At 53.8% G+C, this 20657-nt stretch overlaps 8 protein-coding genes across 8 annotated transcripts; 5 read left to right on the top strand and 3 right to left on the bottom strand.

The window, feature by feature from the left end:
* Window positions 1-213: 213 nt before the first annotated feature.
* hus5 (SUMO-conjugating enzyme ubc9) lies at window positions 214-864 on the top strand (the record flags this gene model as incomplete). The annotated part of the gene is made up of 4 exons (XM_036645287.1): window positions 214-248; window positions 299-459; window positions 532-555; window positions 611-864. 4 exons carry the CDS (start codon window positions 214-216, stop codon window positions 862-864), a joined length of 474 nt encoding a protein of 157 aa, XP_036490021.1.
* Window positions 865-2205: 1341 nt separating this feature from the next.
* On the top strand, window positions 2206-4553 carry ASN1 (Asparagine synthetase [glutamine-hydrolyzing] 1; the record flags this gene model as incomplete). The annotated part of the gene is made up of 9 exons (XM_036645286.1): window positions 2206-2231; window positions 2376-2426; window positions 2483-2508; window positions 2579-2605; window positions 2662-2846; window positions 2913-3905; window positions 3969-4252; window positions 4329-4433; window positions 4514-4553. 9 exons carry the CDS (start codon window positions 2206-2208, stop codon window positions 4551-4553), a joined length of 1737 nt encoding a protein of 578 aa, XP_036489098.1.
* Window positions 4554-5705: 1152 nt separating this feature from the next.
* On the top strand, window positions 5706-7005 carry CGCS363_v013436 (Mitochondrial outer membrane protein porin; the record flags this gene model as incomplete). The annotated part of the gene is made up of 4 exons (XM_036645285.1): window positions 5706-5750; window positions 5906-6028; window positions 6099-6791; window positions 6856-7005. 4 exons carry the CDS (start codon window positions 5706-5708, stop codon window positions 7003-7005), a joined length of 1011 nt encoding a protein of 336 aa, XP_036489100.1.
* Window positions 7006-7237: 232 nt separating this feature from the next.
* Window positions 7238-8219, bottom strand: dnaJ-1 (Chaperone protein DnaJ; the record flags this gene model as incomplete). The annotated part of the gene is made up of 2 exons (XM_036645284.1): window positions 7238-7868; window positions 8005-8219. 2 exons carry the CDS (start codon window positions 8217-8219, stop codon window positions 7238-7240), a joined length of 846 nt encoding a protein of 281 aa, XP_036489347.1.
* A 479-nt stretch (window positions 8220-8698) lies between these two features.
* Window positions 8699-9673, bottom strand: EPHX2-1 (Bifunctional epoxide hydrolase 2; the record flags this gene model as incomplete). The annotated part of the gene is made up of 1 exon (XM_036645283.1): window positions 8699-9673. One exon carries the CDS (start codon window positions 9671-9673, stop codon window positions 8699-8701), a length of 975 nt encoding a protein of 324 aa, XP_036489274.1.
* A 1044-nt stretch (window positions 9674-10717) lies between these two features.
* Window positions 10718-12590, top strand: gsfF-2 (Cytochrome P450 monooxygenase gsfF; the record flags this gene model as incomplete). Its single annotated transcript, XM_036645282.1, has 6 exons — window positions 10718-10958; window positions 11021-11217; window positions 11270-11394; window positions 11459-11770; window positions 11836-12415; window positions 12483-12590. The coding sequence occupies 6 exons, from the start codon at window positions 10718-10720 to the stop codon at window positions 12588-12590; spliced, it is 1563 nt and encodes a 520-aa protein (XP_036489343.1).
* Window positions 12591-13187: 597 nt separating this feature from the next.
* Window positions 13188-14486, top strand: CGCS363_v013432 (uncharacterized protein; the record flags this gene model as incomplete). The annotated part of the gene is made up of 1 exon (XM_036645281.1): window positions 13188-14486. One exon carries the CDS (start codon window positions 13188-13190, stop codon window positions 14484-14486), a length of 1299 nt encoding a protein of 432 aa, XP_036489344.1.
* Window positions 14487-17935: 3449 nt separating this feature from the next.
* Window positions 17936-19251, bottom strand: CGCS363_v013431 (uncharacterized protein; the record flags this gene model as incomplete). The annotated part of the gene is made up of 2 exons (XM_036645280.1): window positions 17936-18927; window positions 18996-19251. 2 exons carry the CDS (start codon window positions 19249-19251, stop codon window positions 17936-17938), a joined length of 1248 nt encoding a protein of 415 aa, XP_036489345.1.
* Window positions 19252-20657: the final 1406 nt, after the last annotated feature.

Below are 20657 nucleotides of genomic sequence, written 5' to 3'. Positions count from 1 at the left end.
GCCCCGAAGCCCAGCTCAAGCGCAGCCTTGTCGTCTCCCAAACCTCCAAGACCCAGCGGTTTCCCCATCGTCGGAAATCCCGCTTGACGTTCTCGGCTATTGTCACCAAACGCACGCGATCCAAGCGTCGTAACGAACTCAGCCGAGCCGACACACATCCTCGCGGCTAAGCAAGACAACTGCTACGAGCAACGACGCGAAAAGACCATCACAATGTCTTTGTGCCAGAACAGACTTCAGGAGGAGCGGTACGGATCTTCATCCCACACATGGCACGCTCTCTGCTAACGTGTCTCAGCAAGCAGTGGCGGAAGGACCACCCCTTCGGCTTCTTTGCAAAGCCGCAGCGCAATGCTCAGGGTACTCTTGACCTGAAGGTGTGGGAGTGCGGCATCCCGGGCAAGGAGAAGACGATTTGGGAGGGCGGCTTGTTCAAGCTGACGATCACATTCCCCGAGGGTATGTACTTGATGCCAAGCGCACCTGTCATTCGTCGGAACAGCCTTCACTAACCTCAATGCTTGTGAATAGAGTATCCCACGAAGCCTCCCAAGTGTAAGCTATTCATCTCCCTGTGTTATGAGATGACAAGCTGACAAGCACGGCACAGGCAAATTCGTTCCCCCTCTGTTCCACCCGAATGTCTACCCTTCCGGCACCGTTTGCCTGTCGATTTTGAACGAAGAGGAGGCCTGGAAGCCCGCGATCACGGTCAAGCAGATCTTGCTTGGTATCCAGAACCTGCTGGACGACCCCAACCCTGAGTCGCCTGCTCAGGCGGAGGCTTACAGTCTCTTCAAGAAGGACAAGGCCGAATACGAAAAGAGAATCAAGCGCGTTGTGCGGGAAAACCCTGCGCCCTAGATGGGGTTCAGGATTCGACGATTAAAGCTACGAGATCTCAATGTCGTGTCCGAGAGCACGACTTCGGCGTTTGGGAAATACCAGTCGGTTTGCTTCTCTGCTTTTGGGCGGGTCGATGACGCAGCGATGGATTTGAGGATTCCAAAGATGAGGAGAGTCGATACAGGAATAGCCTAGACATTTGGTCTGCCATAGAGCCCACGAAGAAAACGATTCATCGCGCAAGGTCGAGCTCACGTGCTTTTGCCATTCGTGGATTTGAGCCAGCATGGAGAAACACACGGTGACTCTTTCAAAGGTGGATATCGCTCCATCGGTCCGTGGTGGGAGGTGCATCATATAACCGCAGCCAACCGACATGGTGGATATGGCTAAGCGGAACTAACAAACCCGGACTCCTAGGAGGGTAAGGGAGGTTGAGATTCGGAGGAGAATGCCTCCACCACAGCTTGCTTGGCAAGGTACCTGGAACCCTGACGGCGGTGACGAGTAAGGCTGTTAGAGTCAATGGGAGCGGGCGCATTACCAAACAGTAGAGACACACACTTCCGACACGCTCGCGTTGGGTTGCTGCGAATACATTCTTGTCAGGCCGCGGATGTTCTCTTTCTGCATTGGCGCTCTAGCCAACTTGCGGCGAGCCCCCGTCCGCTGTCGCTCGCGTGGCAGCATGCTGGAAAGTGTTGCCGTCGCCGTGGCACCATCCGACAGATGTGGTTCCCTAAGTCAAGTCGGAGAGCCACACCGACTCGCGGTTCCTGTTGGTCGGTCGAGTTTCTTATCAGTCGGACAGGTTAGGTAATGCGCAGACTGGCGGACTGTGAGTGGCCAGCGCTGCAATTGTCGCAGAAGCCGAGATCGGCCCAGGGTACAGCTGCGTTACACTAGCGCAGCGTCTGAGATTAGCGTATCGTGGCTATTGCTCTGTCGATACTTCAGCCAGCGCGCTCTCGCGCTCTGCGGCCGGAGGCTTAATGAAGTACCTCATCTTATCGGCTTGCGTACCGTCAGTCAGGGCTCAACGGGGTGCTGGCCGGTGGCCGCAGGCTGGGAAGTTAAAGTGTCAAGGTGCTAGGGGCAAGGGATGTCATTGTATCAGAAGAGGCCTGGGGCCGTTGCGGGAAACCGAGCAATTAGAGCAGAAAATAAAAAATAAAAAAAACTGGGTGAAGCGCAAGAAGAGTCATAATTGTTCTTCCCGCTCCCACACTCCTCCGCCCGGCCGCCTCCCACCTCTCTGCTCCGTATTTATTCCTCCCGGGACGCTTCTCTTGCTTCGAGCTTGCAATCTCTCTCTCGACAACCAAACCTCATACTCAATCGCAGCTCGAGACCGCAAACATGTGTGGAATCTTCGCCTGTCATCGGTACGTCCAGCCAAGCACGCAGCATGCGCGATCGTCCCTACATCGGCGCGATGGAGGGGCAATTGAGCTCCCCTCCAAAAAAATTCCCAGGACCCCGCCATGATTTTCTTACAGGCGAACGCGACTGACTTGATTTGCGCGCAGTCACCCCGACGTCCAAAAATTCAAGCCGACGGCCCTGAAGCTGGCCAAGGCGTGAGTAGATACCTTTCCAGACTCCCGGTGCCTCAATTGACTTTTTTCCCGTGCAGTATCCGCCACCGTGGCCCCGACTGGAGTGAGTTCTGAGTCACCACGCGATAGTCGTCTACGAAGCGCAATAAAACTGACCAACATCCCCAATGCAGGCGGTAACGTTATTGCCAACAAGACGAGTAGGTCAATCGCGATCGCAGCTGTCCGTAGTCACCCAATTGACCAAATCCCGCAGTCCTGTGCCATGAGCGTCTCAGCATCGTCGGCGTCGAGTCCGGCGCCCAGCCCCTTACCAACGACGATGAGAGCATCATCCTCGCCGTCAACGGAGAGATCTACAACCATCGTCTGATCCGCAAGGCCCTGAAGCACAAGTACCACTTCAAGACCGGCTCTGACTGTGAAGTCGTCATCCCCTTGGTGAGTCACCCATGCGCACACGCTTCAACAACCTCGCAGACAGCCTTGCCTAATAAACCATCATAGTACGAGGAGTACGATATCGACGCCCCCAAACACCTCGACGGCATGTTCTCGTGGGTTCTGTACGACAAGAAGAAGGACCGCACAGTCGCCGCCCGCGACCCTATCGGTATCACCACTCTGTACCAGGGCTGGTCCTCAAAAGAGCCCGATGCCGTTTACTTTGCTTCCGAGCTGAAGTGCCTGCACTCCGTCTGCGACAAGATCGAGGCCTTCCCCCCTGGTCACGTTTTCGACTCTGCCACCGGCAAGACCACAAGATATTTCGAGCCTTCCTGGTGGGACCCCGCCAAGGTTCCCGACACCCCCGTCGACCTCACGGCCATCCGCGAGTCCCTCGAGAAGTCAGTCAGAAAGAGACTGATGGCTGAGGTTCCTTACGGTGTGCTCCTCTCTGGTGGTCTGGACTCCAGCTTGGTCGCTTCTATCGCCCAAAGAGAGACTCTCCGCTTGAAGCAGGCGGCCCTCGACGCCAACGGCGGCACGCTGCCCACCGAGAACCCCGAGACTGGCGATGGTATGGTCGGTATCGACGACGACAACAAGCTGTCAACAGTCACCTACCTGCCCCAGCTCAACTCCTTCTCAATTGGTCTGCCTGGATCCCCCGACAACAAGGCTGCCCTCGAGGTGGCCAAGTTCCTCGGCACCAAGCACCACGTCATGACCTTCACCATCGAGGACGGTCTCAACGCTCTGTCCGATGTCATCTACCACCTCGAGACATACGACGTCACGACCATCCGCGCCTCCACCCCGATGTACCTCCTTTCCCGTAAGATCAAGGCCATGGGCATCAAGATGGTGCTCAGTGGTGAGGGCAGTGACGAGATCTTTGGCGGTTACCTCTACTTCCACGCCGCCCCCGACAGGAAGGCCTTCCACGAGGAGACCGTCCGCCGTGTCAAGAACCTGCACCTTGCCGACTGCCTGCGTGCCAACAAGTCGACATCCGCCTGGGGTCTTGAGGCTCGTGTGCCGTTCTTGGACAAGCAGGTGAGTTATAGTGAGATGTTCCCGACTAAAGACCATGTATGCTGACAGTTTTGTGCCTCGCAGTTCCTCGAGACGTGCATGAACATCGACCCCGCGGACAAGATGATCACCAAGGAGAAGATTGAGAAGTACATCCTGCGCAAGGCGTTCGACACCTCGGACGACCCGTCGGCGCAGCCGTACCTGCCGGAGAACATACTCTGGAGACAGAAGGAGCAGTTCTCGGACGGTGTCGGATACGGGTGGATCGACGCGCTCAAGGACAACGCCGAGATCCAGGTCACGGACGAGATGATGAAGAACCCCAAGCCCGAGTGGGGCGACGATATCCCCGACACCAAGGAGGCGTAAGTTCCCGGCAGAATCACCACCACTGTGATGTTGAGAGAAGGACGAAAGCTGACCTTGGATGACTTTTGACAGCTACTGGTACCGTCTTATGTTCGACGAGCACTTCCCGCCGCATTGCGCTTCCACCGTCATGCGCTGGACCCCCACTTGGTCCAAGCAGACGGACCCCAGTGGCAGGTGAGTCACGCACACCCATATGAAATTCCCCATACAGAGGGGGGAGCCTTTTGCCAGTTTGCTGACCCGTCGCATAACAGAGCCATTTCCATTCACCAGCAAAAGTACAACGAGGCATAAAGGGGCATTTAAGGCAGTAGGGAGATACCTGTATCCTAGCAATTTTTGTCAATGCGGGCGGGTAAGGTAGAGGCGTCCAGGTCCAGGGCTGGGTTAGTATGTAGACCTCAACAAAGAAATTTAGAGTCACAAACGGTCCATGTTGTTGTTGATGCCATTCTGACGACCGCGGTGCTGTTGGTTTGCGGCTGCTCCAGTGCTATCGTCGCCATTTCGATCTTGCCTAGCCAGGGGCGCTTAGGCAGGGGCCGCAAACTCCCTTGAGGGGTCTGCGCTGAAGGACCTTGCCCGTCACGGGTCGATTTTCTGGGGTCGTAATCGAGGCATCCTAGAAGGTTCCCCAACTCGATGTCCCGCGTCAGGAACCACTTTGGTCGGGCTGCCACGCTGCTTCGTGTGCAACAGTGATTGATCGATCACCCGGCATGAGACCCTCAATCAGGCGCGGATGATTGGCCTTGGGCGATCCGTACCTGAGTGACTCAGCAAGTCCTTCCAGATTGCGGTGAGACCAGAGGAAACCCAAGAGCAGCAGGCAGGCGAGGTACGCGCAGCACAAGGAAATACGGATGTAAGTCATGGGGGGGGGGGAAGAAGTGCTGTCAGCCTCTTCTGCCTGGGTGAGCATTCCGTTTGTTTTGGAAAGGGCAAGTGAGAATATTGCCTTCACAAACAGATTCCAGCCCAAAAACGCAGCCTCTTCTCCTAGAAACTGAGATATTTCACAATTCGCCCTCCCTCCCAATTACCTCACACAAACATCGCAGCCAGCCAAGCATCACAGCCGGTCGCATTAAGCATCTTGACACCCCCGCCAGCAACATCCACTCCTCGCTGCTACGAACCCCCGCGGCTGGCCTTGCAATCCCAACAAACCAATAACACATCCCCCACGTGTCTCCTGATTGGGCATAGCGCCTCTCCATAACCACGAAGCTCCTCCGGACCGAATTGAGCCGGGAATCCCCGTCAACCAATTGATGCAACCAAAACATTTTCTCGAACAGCTCCGCCCCCAGCAGCAGCACATCTCCTGAAAGGACACCTGCAACCCGCCTTTTCACTCGTCGCATCTTTGTCACCTTTTGCGCTTCCCATCGTCAACTCAATTTTTTTCCCCAAGAAAAGTCCTCTTCTCAGAAATCAGCCACCATGTCTGTTCCTAACTTCGGAGATATCGCCAAGTCGTCCAACGACGTATGCGCCCTTCCCTTTCCTTTTCCTCTCCCCCGTTGATCGGGTATTCGCGGGCGTCCGGCGGGTAAAAACACACAGAAAGCTTTCTGGACTCTGTGCTTGGCCGAGGTCGCTCGCGACAAAGAAACCACTCAGCTAACATTGGCCTCCCATAGCTCCTGAACAAGGACTTCTACCACCTCTCTGCCACCACCTTCGAGCTCAAGAGCAACACCCCCAACAACGTTGCCTTCAAGGTCACCGGCAAGACCTCCCACGAGAAGAGCACCAACGGAGCTGTAAGTCGCGCTTTTGCCCCCTCGCCAACGCATCCAATGGGCCCCGCTAACCAGACCTCCCACCATCAAGATCGAGGGCAAATACTCCGACAAGGCTACCGGTACAGCAACCACCCACCGTCGTTTAGAGCGCTTTAACGTGTCCTTCGGTCCGATATACGGGCCGTTACACGGCAGCCCAGTTTCTATCAGCGCGGGCTTTCAACCTGGTTTTGCAAATTTACTAATGTTCTACCGTCGCGCAGGCCTCACCCTTACCCAGACATGGAACACCGCCGCCGCCCTCGACACCAAGGTCGAGCTCGCTGACAGCCTCGCCAAGGGCCTGAAGGCTGAGGGTGTCTTCTCCTTCCTCCCCTCTGCCGCCGCCGAGAAGCCCGCCAACAAGGGTGCCAAGTTCAACCTTACCTTCAAGCAGTCCAACTTCCACTCCCGTGCCTTCTTCGACCTCCTGAAGGGCCCCAAGGCCAACATCGACGCTGTCGTCGGCCACGAGGGCTTCCTGGCTGGTGCCTCTGCCGGCTACGACGTCAACAAGGCCACCGTCACCGGCTACGCCGCTGCCGTCGGCTACCAGGCCCCCTCTTACTCCGCTGCCATCACTGCCAGCGACAACCTGAGCGTTTTCGCCGCTTCTTACTACCACAAGGTCAACAGCCAGGTTGAGGCTGGTGCCAAGGCTACCTGGAACTCCAAGGCCGGCAACAACGTCGGCCTCGAGGTTGCCTCCAAGTACCGCATCGACCCCGTCTCTTTCGCCAAGGTTCGTTGCCCCCCCACCCCCGCGCCGATGTGGGTACCAGTCTCTGACAAAGTTCCGCGTACAGTTCAAGGTCAACAACAACGGTGTTGCCGCCCTTGCCTACAACGTCCTCCTCCGCGAGGGTGTTACCCTGGGTCTTGGTGCCTCCTTTGATACCCAGAAGCTCGACCAGGCTACCCACAAGCTCGGCGCCAGCTTCACCTTCGAGGGCTAAGCTCTGTACGCTATAAAACGTGTATTCTTGAGGAAAAATTTTGAGTCCAATTCTCGGCCGCATTTCTTATTCGGGAGGCTCCTGTCTAGTGTATATCAACTGGGGAGTAATAGAGTTTGATCGACCGGGGACCCAGCATGTTCTCCAAGTGTGCATGTGAAAATGTTTCCAATTCGTGAGATTCGTGTCTATCAGGGACTCTTGTGTGTCTATCACCTTCCCTCTTCCCCATCTATGCCTTCTTGTCCTTCTTCCGCGGCCCAACAAATATCATGTACGGGACAAGAAACGCAAAAAACATCATCCCCGCCACGCTCAAGAAGGCACCGACGGACGTCTCCTGGTGTCCTACAGTAACCTCCTGCCCCATGATCCTATGCGCCCGCCTCGAATCCTGCCTCGCCTGCGTCTGCGTATGTCCCCGGCTGTCAAAGTGCCGCACGTCCGCGCTGCGCTTGTGCGCGTAGGGGTCCTGTCCGAAACCCATGCCGGGCCTCTCGGGCTCGGCGCCCGTCGCGTCCGAGGCCGTATTGCTCTCGTGCGCGGCGCGGCGCTTGGCCGAGTGCTCGCCCCAGCCGCCCGAGCGGTAGAAGCTCGGCGGCGGGCCGCGGAAGGTGGTGCGGCGGCGGGAGAGACCTGAAGCCGGGCGCCCGCCGGCGGGGCCGGTGCTGCTGCTGTGGTAGGAGCCGCGGCGGGCGCCGTGGTGGTGGTGGGAGGAGGGGAGGGAGCGGTCGTAGGCGGAGCGCTTGGCGGGGGTGCCGAGGACGGAGTAGGCTTCTGCTATTGCGTGGAATTTGCGGGTTGCGGAGGGGTCGTTTGGGTTGTGGTCTGGGTGGTGGGTTTTGGAGAGGGCGTAAAAGGATCTGTAGTGTTGTTTGTTAGTTAGCTTTATAGGAGGTTCGATTGCGATTGAAAGGGTGGCAGGTCAGAGGGCGAGGAGGACACGGGGAGCTTGGGAGCTAGGAAGCTGTGGTGGGATCGTGGCCGGGGGAGCTCTACTTTTTGATCTCGGCGGGCGAGGCATCGTGGGCGACTTTGAGTGTCTCGTAGTGGTTCACGGCGGCGGCGTCATTTCGCAAGCTGCGCGACGTCGTGAAGGCGCGGGTGGCGCACGCTCGGAGGTGTGGTTGTGCTCGGTGCTGGTGTTCAGGTGTGATCGCGCCGGCGGAGCGGAGGGGACGGGCCGCTGCGGGATTGAGCCGGCGGAGGAGCATGTCCTCATGCTATTTTTCGGGCTCCGGCCGTGTTGGTTTACGTAGGTTCAGATATTGAGAAGGCAGATTGTGTCATTTGAATGGGAATAGGACGTAACTAGGAAAAGACTGGAGGGAGGGGAGTTGGGAGGTGAGGTGCGGAAGAGAAATGGATGCGTCAAGGGTCGCACGCGAGCTGATGGACCCTTGGATGGGCGAGCGTGGTGACGAAATGGATGGTCGGTTGGTCGGTCGGGATCGGAGGTTGGTTGGTTAGGTGGAGTTGTGCAAGGGAAGTTGTGCGGATGGTGGGGGACTTGTGCAGGTGGGGGGACTTTGTGCATGTTGACTTCGACTTCCCTGCTCTCATCACCATCCTTCTTCCTCCTCTTGTTCCCGATAACTTTGGGCTCGCCTTGGCTTCCGCTAAATTTTAATTCTCTGTATATGTCATCTCGACGCAAGTATGGCTGCATGTTTTTGCAGTGCGCCACACTTCTTCACAAAGTTGCAATGAACTCTTCCAGAAGTCTGTTTGTACCCTCCGGGTCCTCAAGCATAACCCAATGTCCTGCATCAAGCACCTCAAACCTGTACCCAGATACGGAAAATCCTCTTGTCATCTGGTCCTGCATTTCAGCGGCTGTCATTTTGTCTCGTCCACATCCCACGACCATCACCGGCACCTCCAGCTTCTTCTCCATATCCTCCTCATCATCCCAAGACATGTTCTCCCTCAAAGCCTTGTACCAATTCGTCGGGCCCGTCCATCCGCCCTCCTTAAACATGGCCACCTTGTCCTTGAAGTAAGCACTCTTCTCATCCCCAAAGAAATGACTCTGCGCGATGCGCCCGGCGGCAACCCACTCCCTCGCCTTATCCTTGGGCCCGAGATTCGCAACCATGACGTCCGGCGAAGCATGCATAAGCGACACAACGCTCTTAACGTTTTGATTCATCAAAGGCACACCCTCGTCATCAGTGAAAAGGTCCCAGTACCGGAAGCGTTCCTCGCCCGTCATCTCCTTGGTCATCCGATTGATGAGTTCCACGTCGAACTTCTGCCCCGGGGGCGCGTACCCAACGTCCATGAAAACCAGGCCTGTGAACCTCGAGGGGTAAAAGTGGTATAATCTGCTCAGAAACCAAGATCCCAGGTCGTGCCCGACGCCAACAACGGCGGTAAGGTCCTCCGCATCGAGAATGGCGGCGATGTGGGCGCTCATTGCCCGCCAGACGTATTCTTTGGGGTCATCTGGCTTGGATGTTCCGCCGTAGCCAAGGAGGTCTGGCGCAAGAACACCGTAGCCGCGGGACATCAGGTGAGTGATTTGCGGGACAAAGTCGACGGCACTCGAGGGAAAGCCATGGAGAAAGAGAATGGTCGGGAATTTTCGCTGTGTTGGTTTGGAAATGTAGTATCGATACTTGATTTCAGGCGAGATCTGGATCGTTTTGGAGGGGATAGTATCCATGGTGAATAAGGAGGCTGTTGTTTGGCCGTCGAAATCAGTGTAAGTGAGGATCAAGTCAAACTCAAGAGTGGTCCGGAGATGATCCCGTTTGTTTCAAGAGAAATTGATGTAGTACAAAGATGACATTAGGATGTCGAACCCACGCACCACGGACTTTTATCGTGAGGTCAAAAGTCGACGAAATGTTTCCGAGCTAGGCTAATGTACTAGCATCGGCACTAAGATCTCACTTCCCGCAACACACGTCATGTCGATCAATTATGCTCCGAGGATTTGTTTATTACGAGAGTCGAAACTTTTCTGCCGAGCATCGGATAGATTGTCCAGAGAAAAGAGCTCTTACCGTCGGAACCTATGTTCCTATTCATTCGAGCTAAGGTCGTTGAACAATGGTTAAGCCATTGCTCGTGATTGGATGTATCCTCTACACCATGTACGTGGAAACAAGGTTGTATGCAATCACAACCGCGGGGGGATTGATTGGTCCCAACCTTTTACCTAGTTTGGAAAAGGGTACATATCTGCCTTCAGCTGCAGGTCGCTGGTAAGTACCTCGCAACCACCTCTTACTAAAGCTCGGCCTGGGATTCGCTGCTTTCTCATGCGACAACTGCCATTGTTTTCCCCCTTGCCATTGAGCACCCAGAAGGCTGAACAAGCCACAACTGTGATGCCGAGAAATGGCTTTGAAATTTACCAAAATGGTCCGAATTGGGGCCTCCCTGTTGGATGGCTACTCTCTCCCTGCCAATTACATCAGCGGTTTCTCATGTGCTTCTGCTCCTCGACTGATGCGTACGCACTATCACATATGTTGTGCGACCGATATGTTTCACTTGCAGCTTGGTAGGCTGCAACCACCTCAGGGCCTCCTGTTGGCATAGAGGACTTTTGCCTATTTAGTCCATACCTGTTGGCCTCGCACGACCCCGCTCTCACTGATGCTATCCCTCATTTCATCTTCCTGCCTCGTCTTCTCCTCTCAACACAGAAAGAAACAGCATTCCTCGTGAGAAGTGGCAGTTGAACTTCTGGTATTACTCAATGGCAGACGCGTTTCCAAAAGTCACGCTGGTGGGTGTTTCGACGCTGTCCCTAGGGCCTCTCATAGCAGCCTCGATATTCTCAGCCCTCCTGCTACGTATCATTTACAATCTGTACTTCCACCCACTCTCCAGATTCCAGGGTCCATGGTACGCCGCTTCCTTCTCCATATCCCACGCAATCATATCAGTACTCAAGAAGGAACCCCAATGGATGCTCTCGTTGGCAAAACACTACGGAAGTAAGTTAACCAGTCCTGTCTTCTGGTATGGAGTCTCTGAACAAATTTGCTGATGGATGAAGCCGATAAACCCATCCGCATCGCACCAAATGTCCTCCTCTTCCCTCAACCAGCTGCTCTCAAAGACATTTACTGCAACCCAAAATGCGACACGAAAAGTGAATTCTACGGCACAGGTGTCCTTGGCCCACCGCATCTCTTTGCCACACTCGACAGCAACGATCACAAGATTCTTCGAAAAGCGCTTGGTGGCCCTCATGTACATGGCCCGCCCATCGCCTCACATTGTGATGTCGCTGACAGAACTCCAGTGGTCCATCGGGGCTATGAAACGTAATTGGGAATCTCGCTTCGATTCGCAAATCCAGCAATTCCTCCAACAAATGACCGAGGTCGCAGAGAAGAATGAACCTGTTGTTCTGTGTGATAGAATGGTGTAAGTTATTCACTAACGAAGCAAAAATCACCAACCAAATCCAACGCTCACATCCTGAGAAAAGCGAGTTTGCCGCCGACATCATGACAATGATCTGCTTTTCCGAGCCTTGGGGATTCGTCTCCAACAAGGCCGACCAGCGTCAAATTCTTCGCACCTGGCGCAACGGCCAGATCGCGCTCTCCTTCCTGACACGTTTCCGCTGGTTGCGCGACAGAGTCACCAGGGCTTGGTGGGGGCCATATCTTCAACCCAGTCCCGAGGACAAGTTCGGCGTGGGATACATCATGGGAGAGGCGAATAGACAAGTCGCCGAAAGAGAGCGTCGTATTGACGAAGAGGGGTTTTCGCAAGAGTATCCCGATTTAATGCAGTTGTAAGACATCGTAGACTCCCGCAATGTTGGAAGCTCGCCGCGCTAACCACCAACACGTCTGACAGCTGCCTTGAAGCCCGCATTGATGGACAGCCCTTGACACTCGATCAAAAGCGCGCCCATGCCACGCTCCTCATCATAGCAGGCGCCGATACAACTGCCACCACTCTCGGCTGCACTATGCGCTTTATCATGAAGAATCCGGCGGTACTTGCCCGCGTTCGAGCAGAGCTGGCCGCAGCTGAGAGCGCTGGTCGTCTCAGCACGCCAATTCAGCATGAAGAAACGCGGGAGAATCTCCCCTTTTTCGTTGCATGCGTCAAGGAATCAATTAGACTGAATCCTTCCGCAGCGCAGCTCTTTGGAAGAGTCGCTCCTGCAGGAGGGATTGCCGTAGATGGCAAATGGATTCCTGGAGGCAGTGAAATGACGAGCCTCTCCTATGTCGTCCATCGAGATCCTGTGCTCTATGCACCAGATCCGGAAGTTTACAGGCCTGAGAGATGGTTAGAGGGAGAGACAGGTGGAAATACAAAAGAAGTCCTTGCTGAGATGGAAGCTGCTAACTTTGGGTTTGGGATGGGTCCACGGGTATGCATGGGGAAGGACATTGCCATGATGGAAATTTACAAGTTAATTCCGGAGGTAAGTTTTCAGTGTGTCTCTGTCCTTGCTATATCGAAGATCTCATACTAACAAGTCTTGGGTGTAGTTTATCCGCATGTTCGATCTTCAGATGGAACAGGAGGGCAGGTATGTGGTTATCGGTGGCATGGGAATCAATGAAGGCTTAGTTGCTCGTCTACGCTTGAAAGATTAGGTTACCCGGAAGTGAAACTGTTGGATCACAGGCTGTAGAATCTCAGATTCATAGAGAACGCGACTTTGATAAGCGTACGTAGTCCATATGATTTGGACCTAAAAGATCGTTGGCACAATGCCGGGGTTGATCGGAAGTGACTAGGGTTGTTTGACACACCTGCCCGAATTTCTAGGGTGCCCCGCAGATACAAACAAATAGTCAGGTCCTCACACTCTCTCCAGTGGCTCCAACACATGCGCGGACACTAAAAGGGACTTGTCCATCCGCCGAGTCCTCGACTGGACCATATTCCTCCTCTTCATCTTCATTCCATGCTACTAGTGCCTCCGACTGAGATACCTAATTTCATTTGAAAGGATGGACGATGCGTTCATAGTACGGCCGCCGCCGGGCGACGACCATCGAGACGCAGTCCGTGGCCACCGGCTGCCGACTGATCTAAGCCACTGGGTCTCGGCGTGCGTGATACATGGTATTCGGCACAATGAAGCTTTTGCAACGTCGGAAGTCGAGAGGCTCTGCTCAGAATCGCACAATAGAGCCTTTTCTCGCGCCCGCAACGCTCGGCTTATTATGAGCAACACCATCCCGAACATGTCATCCGACGATGACAAGCCGTATTGCATTTGGTATCCAGACGTGGCTAGCGAAGAAACGTACCGCCAACTGGCAAAGCGTTACCCCGACATGCGGTATGTGGTCGGCCGGGCCTGTGCCGTAGCTGGCTATGCCGGCCTCTACGACGAACTCGGTCTCCTGCCTGAAATCTCTATCGCGGAAGAGGCCAGAGACAATTTCTCAAACGAAGGATCTAAAGCCATATTCGACGCGATAATGCACCAGCCTGTGTGCTACAAAATTCTCGACGACTACTCCCGGTCTTCCCACCCCGACAGGCCGACCTCGCCCGCGTTTATGAATGGTGACACAGCTGTGCGGTCCTCGTTGGACGTCCGACTCGGGCTAGACAAGTACCAGGATTGGGGTAAGCACTACTTCAACATCGCCGAAGACTACAACATCGACGAAACCTCATCGGAAAAGACCAACAAGGAGGAACTCGCCCCTGAGCACATTGCGTTGTTCTACACGCCCCTCCTCTCGCACCTGCCGACCACCAACAAGGATGCTTTGATCCTCATGGCGGCTTATGAGGGGAATATTGAACGATATGTCCGCCTCCGCCGGCCGGAAATGCTCCACGACGAACACGCGGCCGTCCTTCGCGGCATCTACCACAACACCACCTTTGCCAAGTGGTGGTATCTGCAGGAAATTGACCCAAGCAACCGCTCCATCAGGACTGCTGCCCTGGCGCGCTTCATCATGGTCAACGACCTGTCACACATCACACCCTCCAGCCCCAGCAAACACCAAGTGCCCGCGATGATCTGGTGGCCCCTGATTCCAGAGGAAGAGACGCTGAAGGAGCTCGTCCACCGCCGGCCTGATATGAAGTTGCAAGTGGCCATGGCATGCATCGCTGGCGACTACAGGGCTCTCTGGGAGGATCTCGCGCCGCCCCCGTGCTCGGAGCTCTGGGACCAGGCGCGGCAGGCACAGACTCGCAGCTGGCCAAACAGCCCCAACAGAAACTACTATGTCGACTACCTGGAGCAACATGCCAAGGAACTGAAGTGCGATATTGTGGACTTGCGAACAAACTCCGAATGTGAGGACGCGGCGGTCCGCAATAAGGAGCCGACGACGACGTGGCTCGACTCCGGGATCTATGCCCATGATTTTGCGCTGATGGACTCTAATCCCGACGAGGACGTTTATTCGACCACGGGTCAGGCTAATGCGGCTAGTTGGGAGTTGTTGATATGCTCAAGCGAGGAGATGAGGCGGCGGGCGCGGGAGGAGAACGGTCTTAGACTGTACGACGACTAGGTACTTCTAACTAGAGTTTCTAGATAACTAAGCGTCATCTTCACAAGTCGCTATTTCGTGAATGCTTATTAATCTATACTCTCTTAGCAGTTAATATCTGTAGCTTGAGTAGGTTTATATATAGGAAACCTTTACTACATCAAAGCTTAGAGCTAAGTATTACTAGTAGTTAGATCGATTGCAACTGATAAATCTATTGCAAAGTAATAATTCTTGGTTCGATCTTCAGATAGAACAGGAGGGCAGGTATGTGGTTATCGGGTCCCTGGGAATCAGTGAGGGCTTAGTGGCTTGTCTACGCTTGAGAGACTAGGTTACGCGGAAGTGAGACTGTTAGATTTCGAGGTTGAACTGCGGACGGAATTGCTCTGGATTTGTATAGATATTCCAACGGTAATAGGCGCCCCCTGCAGGAAGAACGGGACCACGATAGCATGCACAAATGCATTTTTCAAATCAGAACAATGTCTTGAAGCCCGCGCTCTTCGAACATATATCCAGGCTGATACACTCCATCCCGCTCCAGAAGACCGAGGCATTCATGTATGTTGCGTTCATCAGCCGTTCGGAATGAGATGTGAAAGCATCCTGAGCGACGAAATGTGGCTTGGTCTCCTGTCCCAGGGACTAATTGTAGCAAGAGACCAACTATCCCCTTGTGATTCCATGTTCTCTTCAAGGGTAGCAGATGAGTGGAATCATTCAACCGCCATGCCTGATCATGCGCAATGTTCTCCCAGCTCGGGACTCAGGGACTTCTTGTCCTGCCATGAGGAAAAGCTGCTGACTGCTTTCGATTTGTAGGTTCTCCAGAAGCCAGTGCTGGCAAGCATATCTGTGCTGACTTTTCTCAATGGCCCACGGATGGCAAGACCCCGTACAGCGGACCTTTCAAGCGAATCCAACTGGAGGTCGGATTTGAAGCCAACAGTGTCATAAAGTACTCTGAGGGAGATGCAACTCAGCTTAGTGTCTGTGGTGTTGAATTCGGGCTTCAAGCTGTAAATCCATGTCTCGAGTTCCCCGCATAAAGAAGCCCACGACCAAGACGGGACTAGTTGCGTTGTTGGAAAGCCTCTTATCTGGCGGAGAGCGTGTCGTCTGGGGGTCCACAGCAACGAGTTTATAAGATCTTTCTCCCAGAAACCCGCAACGAAGTTATCGTCTAGCAGCTCGCCCACAGTATGCGCTAAACCGGCCGCAGCGGCCAAGCGGTCTTTTTCGAAGGTGATGTAAGTGCCGGCGTAGTGGTTCGTAAAGTCTCTCCAGAACGAGTACACAGATTCCTCGTCATCTTTCTTCAACGACCGTATGTTGCCCTCTGGAGGATCAAGACCTTGATACCACTCAGCGCAATCACCTAACGGAAACGTTTCGTTGGCTATGAGCTGATTACATTCCCACCAGATCTTTCCTGGTGTGTGATGAAGGATGCTGGGTGATAGAGCTCGTTCTTGGGCGACCCACGCTCGGGAATTGAGGTCGTTGAAAGTGATATGTTTTTGGTAGTCGATGAGATCAATATCCATGTAAAACCCATTAAACCGGAGCTCCTTCAACTTCCAGTCGGGTCTCGTATCGTCAACTAGAAGGCAATCGACATGCCATAGACGATTCGCAAATGGCAATAGGGGTCGCTCCCCGAACAGCCCCGTTTCGCCATGCTGGTAGCCGGTTGCTGCGATATTGCATGCCGCGTATCGGTAAACGTCCCCCATCATCTTGGATTCATTTGTCCAGTCCTCCTTCGAATCTTGAATGATGCAAAGAGAATCTATCCAGATATGTCGGATACCGAGCTCGAAAGTGACGTCCATTGCGTCTTTGAATGTTTTCGGTAGCTCGTGAACGGGCACCTCTTTTTGAAATGCTTCGTAGTTAACGCTTGTCATTTTCAGAAAGTTGCCGTTTCCCCAGCAATGACTCAGAGTCACATAAGGAGTAGATATTGGTAACTTCTTTGTCAGGCAGAGCTTGGCCGAAACGGCATGTGAACCGTGTGGTCTCGAGACATGAAGCAGACGGGTCGGCAGAATGCGTGTATCCAGCTTCCAAGTCCGACAAGTAGTGTGATCTCTCGAACACTGTTCATACCAGCTACGCGCAAGTTCCATACTCATTGCAGATCTTGCACTCGTTGTCTTGGGGGAAGGTTCTGGCACTGTTCAGCTTTGATCGTACTAATTCGCAGAATTTTAGAGCTTACCTTGGAAGAACTCCGGCCCAAGACTCGATTTCCAGTTGGTGATGGAGTTGAAAGTCATAGATGCAAGCAAGTCTGGACTTGCATACGGTGGGCCACATCGAGCGCTTGTCACCTTGTGCCCTTCGCTGTCAAATAGATAGAACGAAAGCGAAATTTCGTGGCCAGTCAATTTGATATCGTCTGCAATCTTCATGGTGCATTGGATAGAACAAGTATCGCTCACACCAGTCGCCATTTCGGATCCATCGACGAATTCATCGAAACTCTGCAGAAGACTTTCACAGAGATAGCACCCGGCGCTTACAGACCTTCGCAAAGACGATACGGAATGATGGTATGGGCGCAAGTCTGTGTGTAGTTCTTCGTCGTTGAATTTTATGGCGATTCTTCCCTTGGGAAATTCGCGGCAGACCGAGCACAACTTTGACACCACTTGACCTAAAGCGAGTACCAACGGTGCCGGTAAGTCTGTTTCGGACTTATTTATACGACCGTCTGAAGACGTCGGTTTGGAGTAGCCATTATCCTTTGTTTTCAAGGCGACATCTGGTGTTTGAGATGGTGCCGTGAGCTCGTCGTTTTGCATATTGGAGGAGATTCCTGGGAAGAGGTGGCAGTGTCAGCTCAGTATACGCAGTTGCGGTAAGCATAGTACCTGGGTCAGAACAAGCGACTTTGGCTAAAGTGTCGCATTCGTTGTCTGCAACTTGGTTAGAAACATCGAAATCCCCTCAATCGGATTCAACTCGGCTTTGGGTGATTGAAAGAGCCCGATTATTATGTAATGGCAGAAACGAATCCAACAGTGTGATCAACTGGCGCTTATTGGACAGGCAATTTTAATCAACGCTTTATGCATCAGGATGGGGCCAGAAACGACGGGGACTGCAACTTGATCGGCGGGTGCATAACCAACATCCCGCGAGCGAGCGTTGGTTTTTCTTGGTCGTTCCTCATTCTCTGACCACATCGGCAAAGTGAGATAGATGGTACAAGGGGAAAATCATGATACTCTTGCAGTCACGAAAATTGCAAAGAAGAATCAGGGAAACTCTGGTCAAATCGATTTTATTTTCTTTCCATACAAATACAATTGTTCAAAAGAGTCTTTCGAAAAGAAGGTGAAACTCGCCATATGCCAGACCCAGCACCAGTCTCTGAAGATCTCACAATGGGTATCATGGCGCCCCAGTACAAGAACAGAAGAATACAAGCTATGTTGCGTCCATGCATTTAGAGATGCTTACTGACGCTTGGCCTTGCGCTTGCAGCCAGCCTTGGAGCCTCCGGAAGTAGAGGGAGTGGCAGAGACAGCAGCAGAAGAGACAGAGCTGGCAGGAGGAGCACCACTGGGACCAGCACCGCTAGGAGCAGCGCCGCTGGGGAAGGTGCCGTTGGGAGGGCCGCCAGCTCCTCCGGGGCCACCGCCAGAGTTTCCAGAGGAGGTGTCGACACCGCCGCCGGCATAGTAGTGAGCGGCAGCGCTGGCAGAGCTGGAGTAGTCGGCAGTGGTGTTGATACCAACGGTGATCCAGGCCAGGACACCTTGAGAAATGTCGTCACCGAGGAGAACATACTGGACGAACGGGTCGTAGTCATCGGTGGCCTCGCCGAAAGCAATGCTATCGGCAGAGTTCAGAGTCAACTCCTGCTGGTTGGTGCTGTAAGGGGTGACGGCCTCAACTTCGGAAATGAGGGACTGATCGAAGAAGAGCTGGCCGACATGGTTGGTGGTACCATCGACATAAGTGTCATTGTCGAGGACGGTAGCGCCGGAGGTGCTCTTGACGTGAATGTGAGTAGCACGGCCGGTGTAGTGACCCGGGAACATAGTATCGAACTCAACAACGCCATCATCATCGGTCTGCTGAACACCGCGACCGAAGGTGGAGTTGAGACCACCCTGGCCGGTGGCGGAAACACCGGAGTAGACGCCGGTAGCGTTGCAGTGCCAAGCGTCGATCAGGATCTCGGGCACTCCAGCACAGGTAGCGACATCGACAAATTGGACATCGAGATGCAGAGGCACACCAGACTGGCCATCGGTCATCTCGCTGCGGATGAGCTCACCAGCAACCCAGTAGGGACCAATAGTGGTCTCGGGAACAACGACACAGCTAGCGTTCTGAGCGAAGAGGGTAGCCGGGTCGGTATCGAGAGTGTATCCCTCCGATGAGGCGTGGTCAATGGCCGCCCAGGTGTTCAGATTCTCCTCAGTGCGGCGACGGATGGGGGCTGGAAGTCGAGTTGTTAGTATTCACGAACTTTGATTTTGGATCTGCGAAAGAACTGTTGAGACTTACCATTGGCAGCAATAGATCGCTTGGCGCGAAGCTCCTTGAGCTTGGCATCACGACGCTGGATGGCGCGCTGCTTGAGGGCGACATCGGCGGCAGAGCCGGCACAGGCGTTGAGAGCCCGGCGGTTGTTGGCGGCAACGGAGCGGCGAAGAGCCATCTCACGCTTGTGGACCTGAGGGTCATGCTCCTCACCCGGGTGAGCAACAGCACCGGTCAGGAGGAGAGAGGCCGCCACGGCGACGCGGGTAATGGCAACCATGGTAATTTGGGTTGTAAGTTAAATGTCGAAAAGGAGAAGCCGAAAAAGAATGTTAAAACCTCGAGCGAGAGGAAATTGTAGAGCAACCGATAAGAAGCGAAAGAAGACTGGTGGTGGTGAGAAAAGAAGAGAACTTCATCCACTGCTTCTCATCGTCCTTATGTACACCAGCTCAGCAAGGGAAGACATCGCCATGATGATTTGCCTCCCGACTACCAACTCCAGTTGGCAGGGCGAGTATGCTCCCGCAATCTTTTGCAAACTGCGTACGTAGCGGTGACTCGTCATCATCTTTGTGCCACAACATGGGTTCTGGCGTCGGCATAGACTGTAAACGGGTGCGATTGAGGCTGTAGTCAAATGCCAAGCCCCGGTATGTGGGAGCTTAGGCGGCGGAGGGTGTATCTTAGTGCGACTCCCGTACTTTGCGGGGAAGCACCGACGAATCAGAGCGGCCTTAATTAAATCACCTGCACGTCCGAATGGTTCGGATTTTTTAAGGAGTAATTAAGCCAGGGGTTAAAGATAAAATCAAGCGTAATGCCTTGTGGGGTCTGTGGATAGCATCTCCTGTGCTCTTCCACCGTAGCGCGCCTTCTGGACCAATTGTCTCGGGTGACGAGCAAACGCTATCCAGAATAGACGTTTACTACGGAGACGCAGTCAGGTTTGTACGGTCCAGCCGTGTCTTGCATCATGGCTATCGACATACCAGGGTCGTAGACCAACCTCGGGTGTCGAAGCTAGGGGTAGCACAAGTTCCCAGCCGGGCTTAGCTTCTGTCTTGTACGCGTACGCCAGCAGCCCGAGAGCAGCTCGCCGTTCTTTCTAAGCAAATTTACCATCGTGAGAATGTTTTCCCTCATTGAAATGTTGGGGCGTCTGCCACTTCACATGTCATTCGGTGCGTATGACAGAATGAAGGGATCATTGACCTGATCTGTAGTGCGACGACCAATGAATTCATGTTTTGCATTGATCTCCGTTGCTCCCACTTCACGAGACTGTTTGCAGTTCTTGGGAGCTGTTCATGGCGGGTGAAACCATTGAAATTCATAATACCTGTGCCAGAGGCTGAATAACGAGTGCATACCGGGCCAGCATTTGTCATCCCAGAGGCCAGAGAAGAACGTTATTGGGACCGGAAATAGGAAGTCGAACCAGTCCAGCGCCGCTGGCGACGTTAGTGAGAATTTTCGAATTATTCCAATTATCCATAGAGTGAGCTATTACCAATAATCCTCTGGTGACTAGGAAACAAGGTCGATGACATGATCGAGGAAGGAAAAGCCACCTTTAGTATCAAGCAAGAAGATTAGGCCTCACATGGTGTCTTGAGAACGAAGGCGAGATCTTCGGTCGCATCACGATATTCGCTAGATGTTTTAGAGTCTTTGAAGACTGAA

This window comes from Colletotrichum siamense (assembly GCF_013390195.1).
Source record: "Colletotrichum siamense strain Cg363 chromosome Unknown KSG_Cg363_contig09, whole genome shotgun sequence".
Lineage (NCBI taxonomy): Eukaryota > Fungi > Ascomycota > Sordariomycetes > Glomerellales > Glomerellaceae > Colletotrichum > Colletotrichum siamense.
The sequence above is the reverse complement of the archived record's forward strand: the minus strand, read 5'-3'. Positions and strand labels throughout refer to the sequence as shown.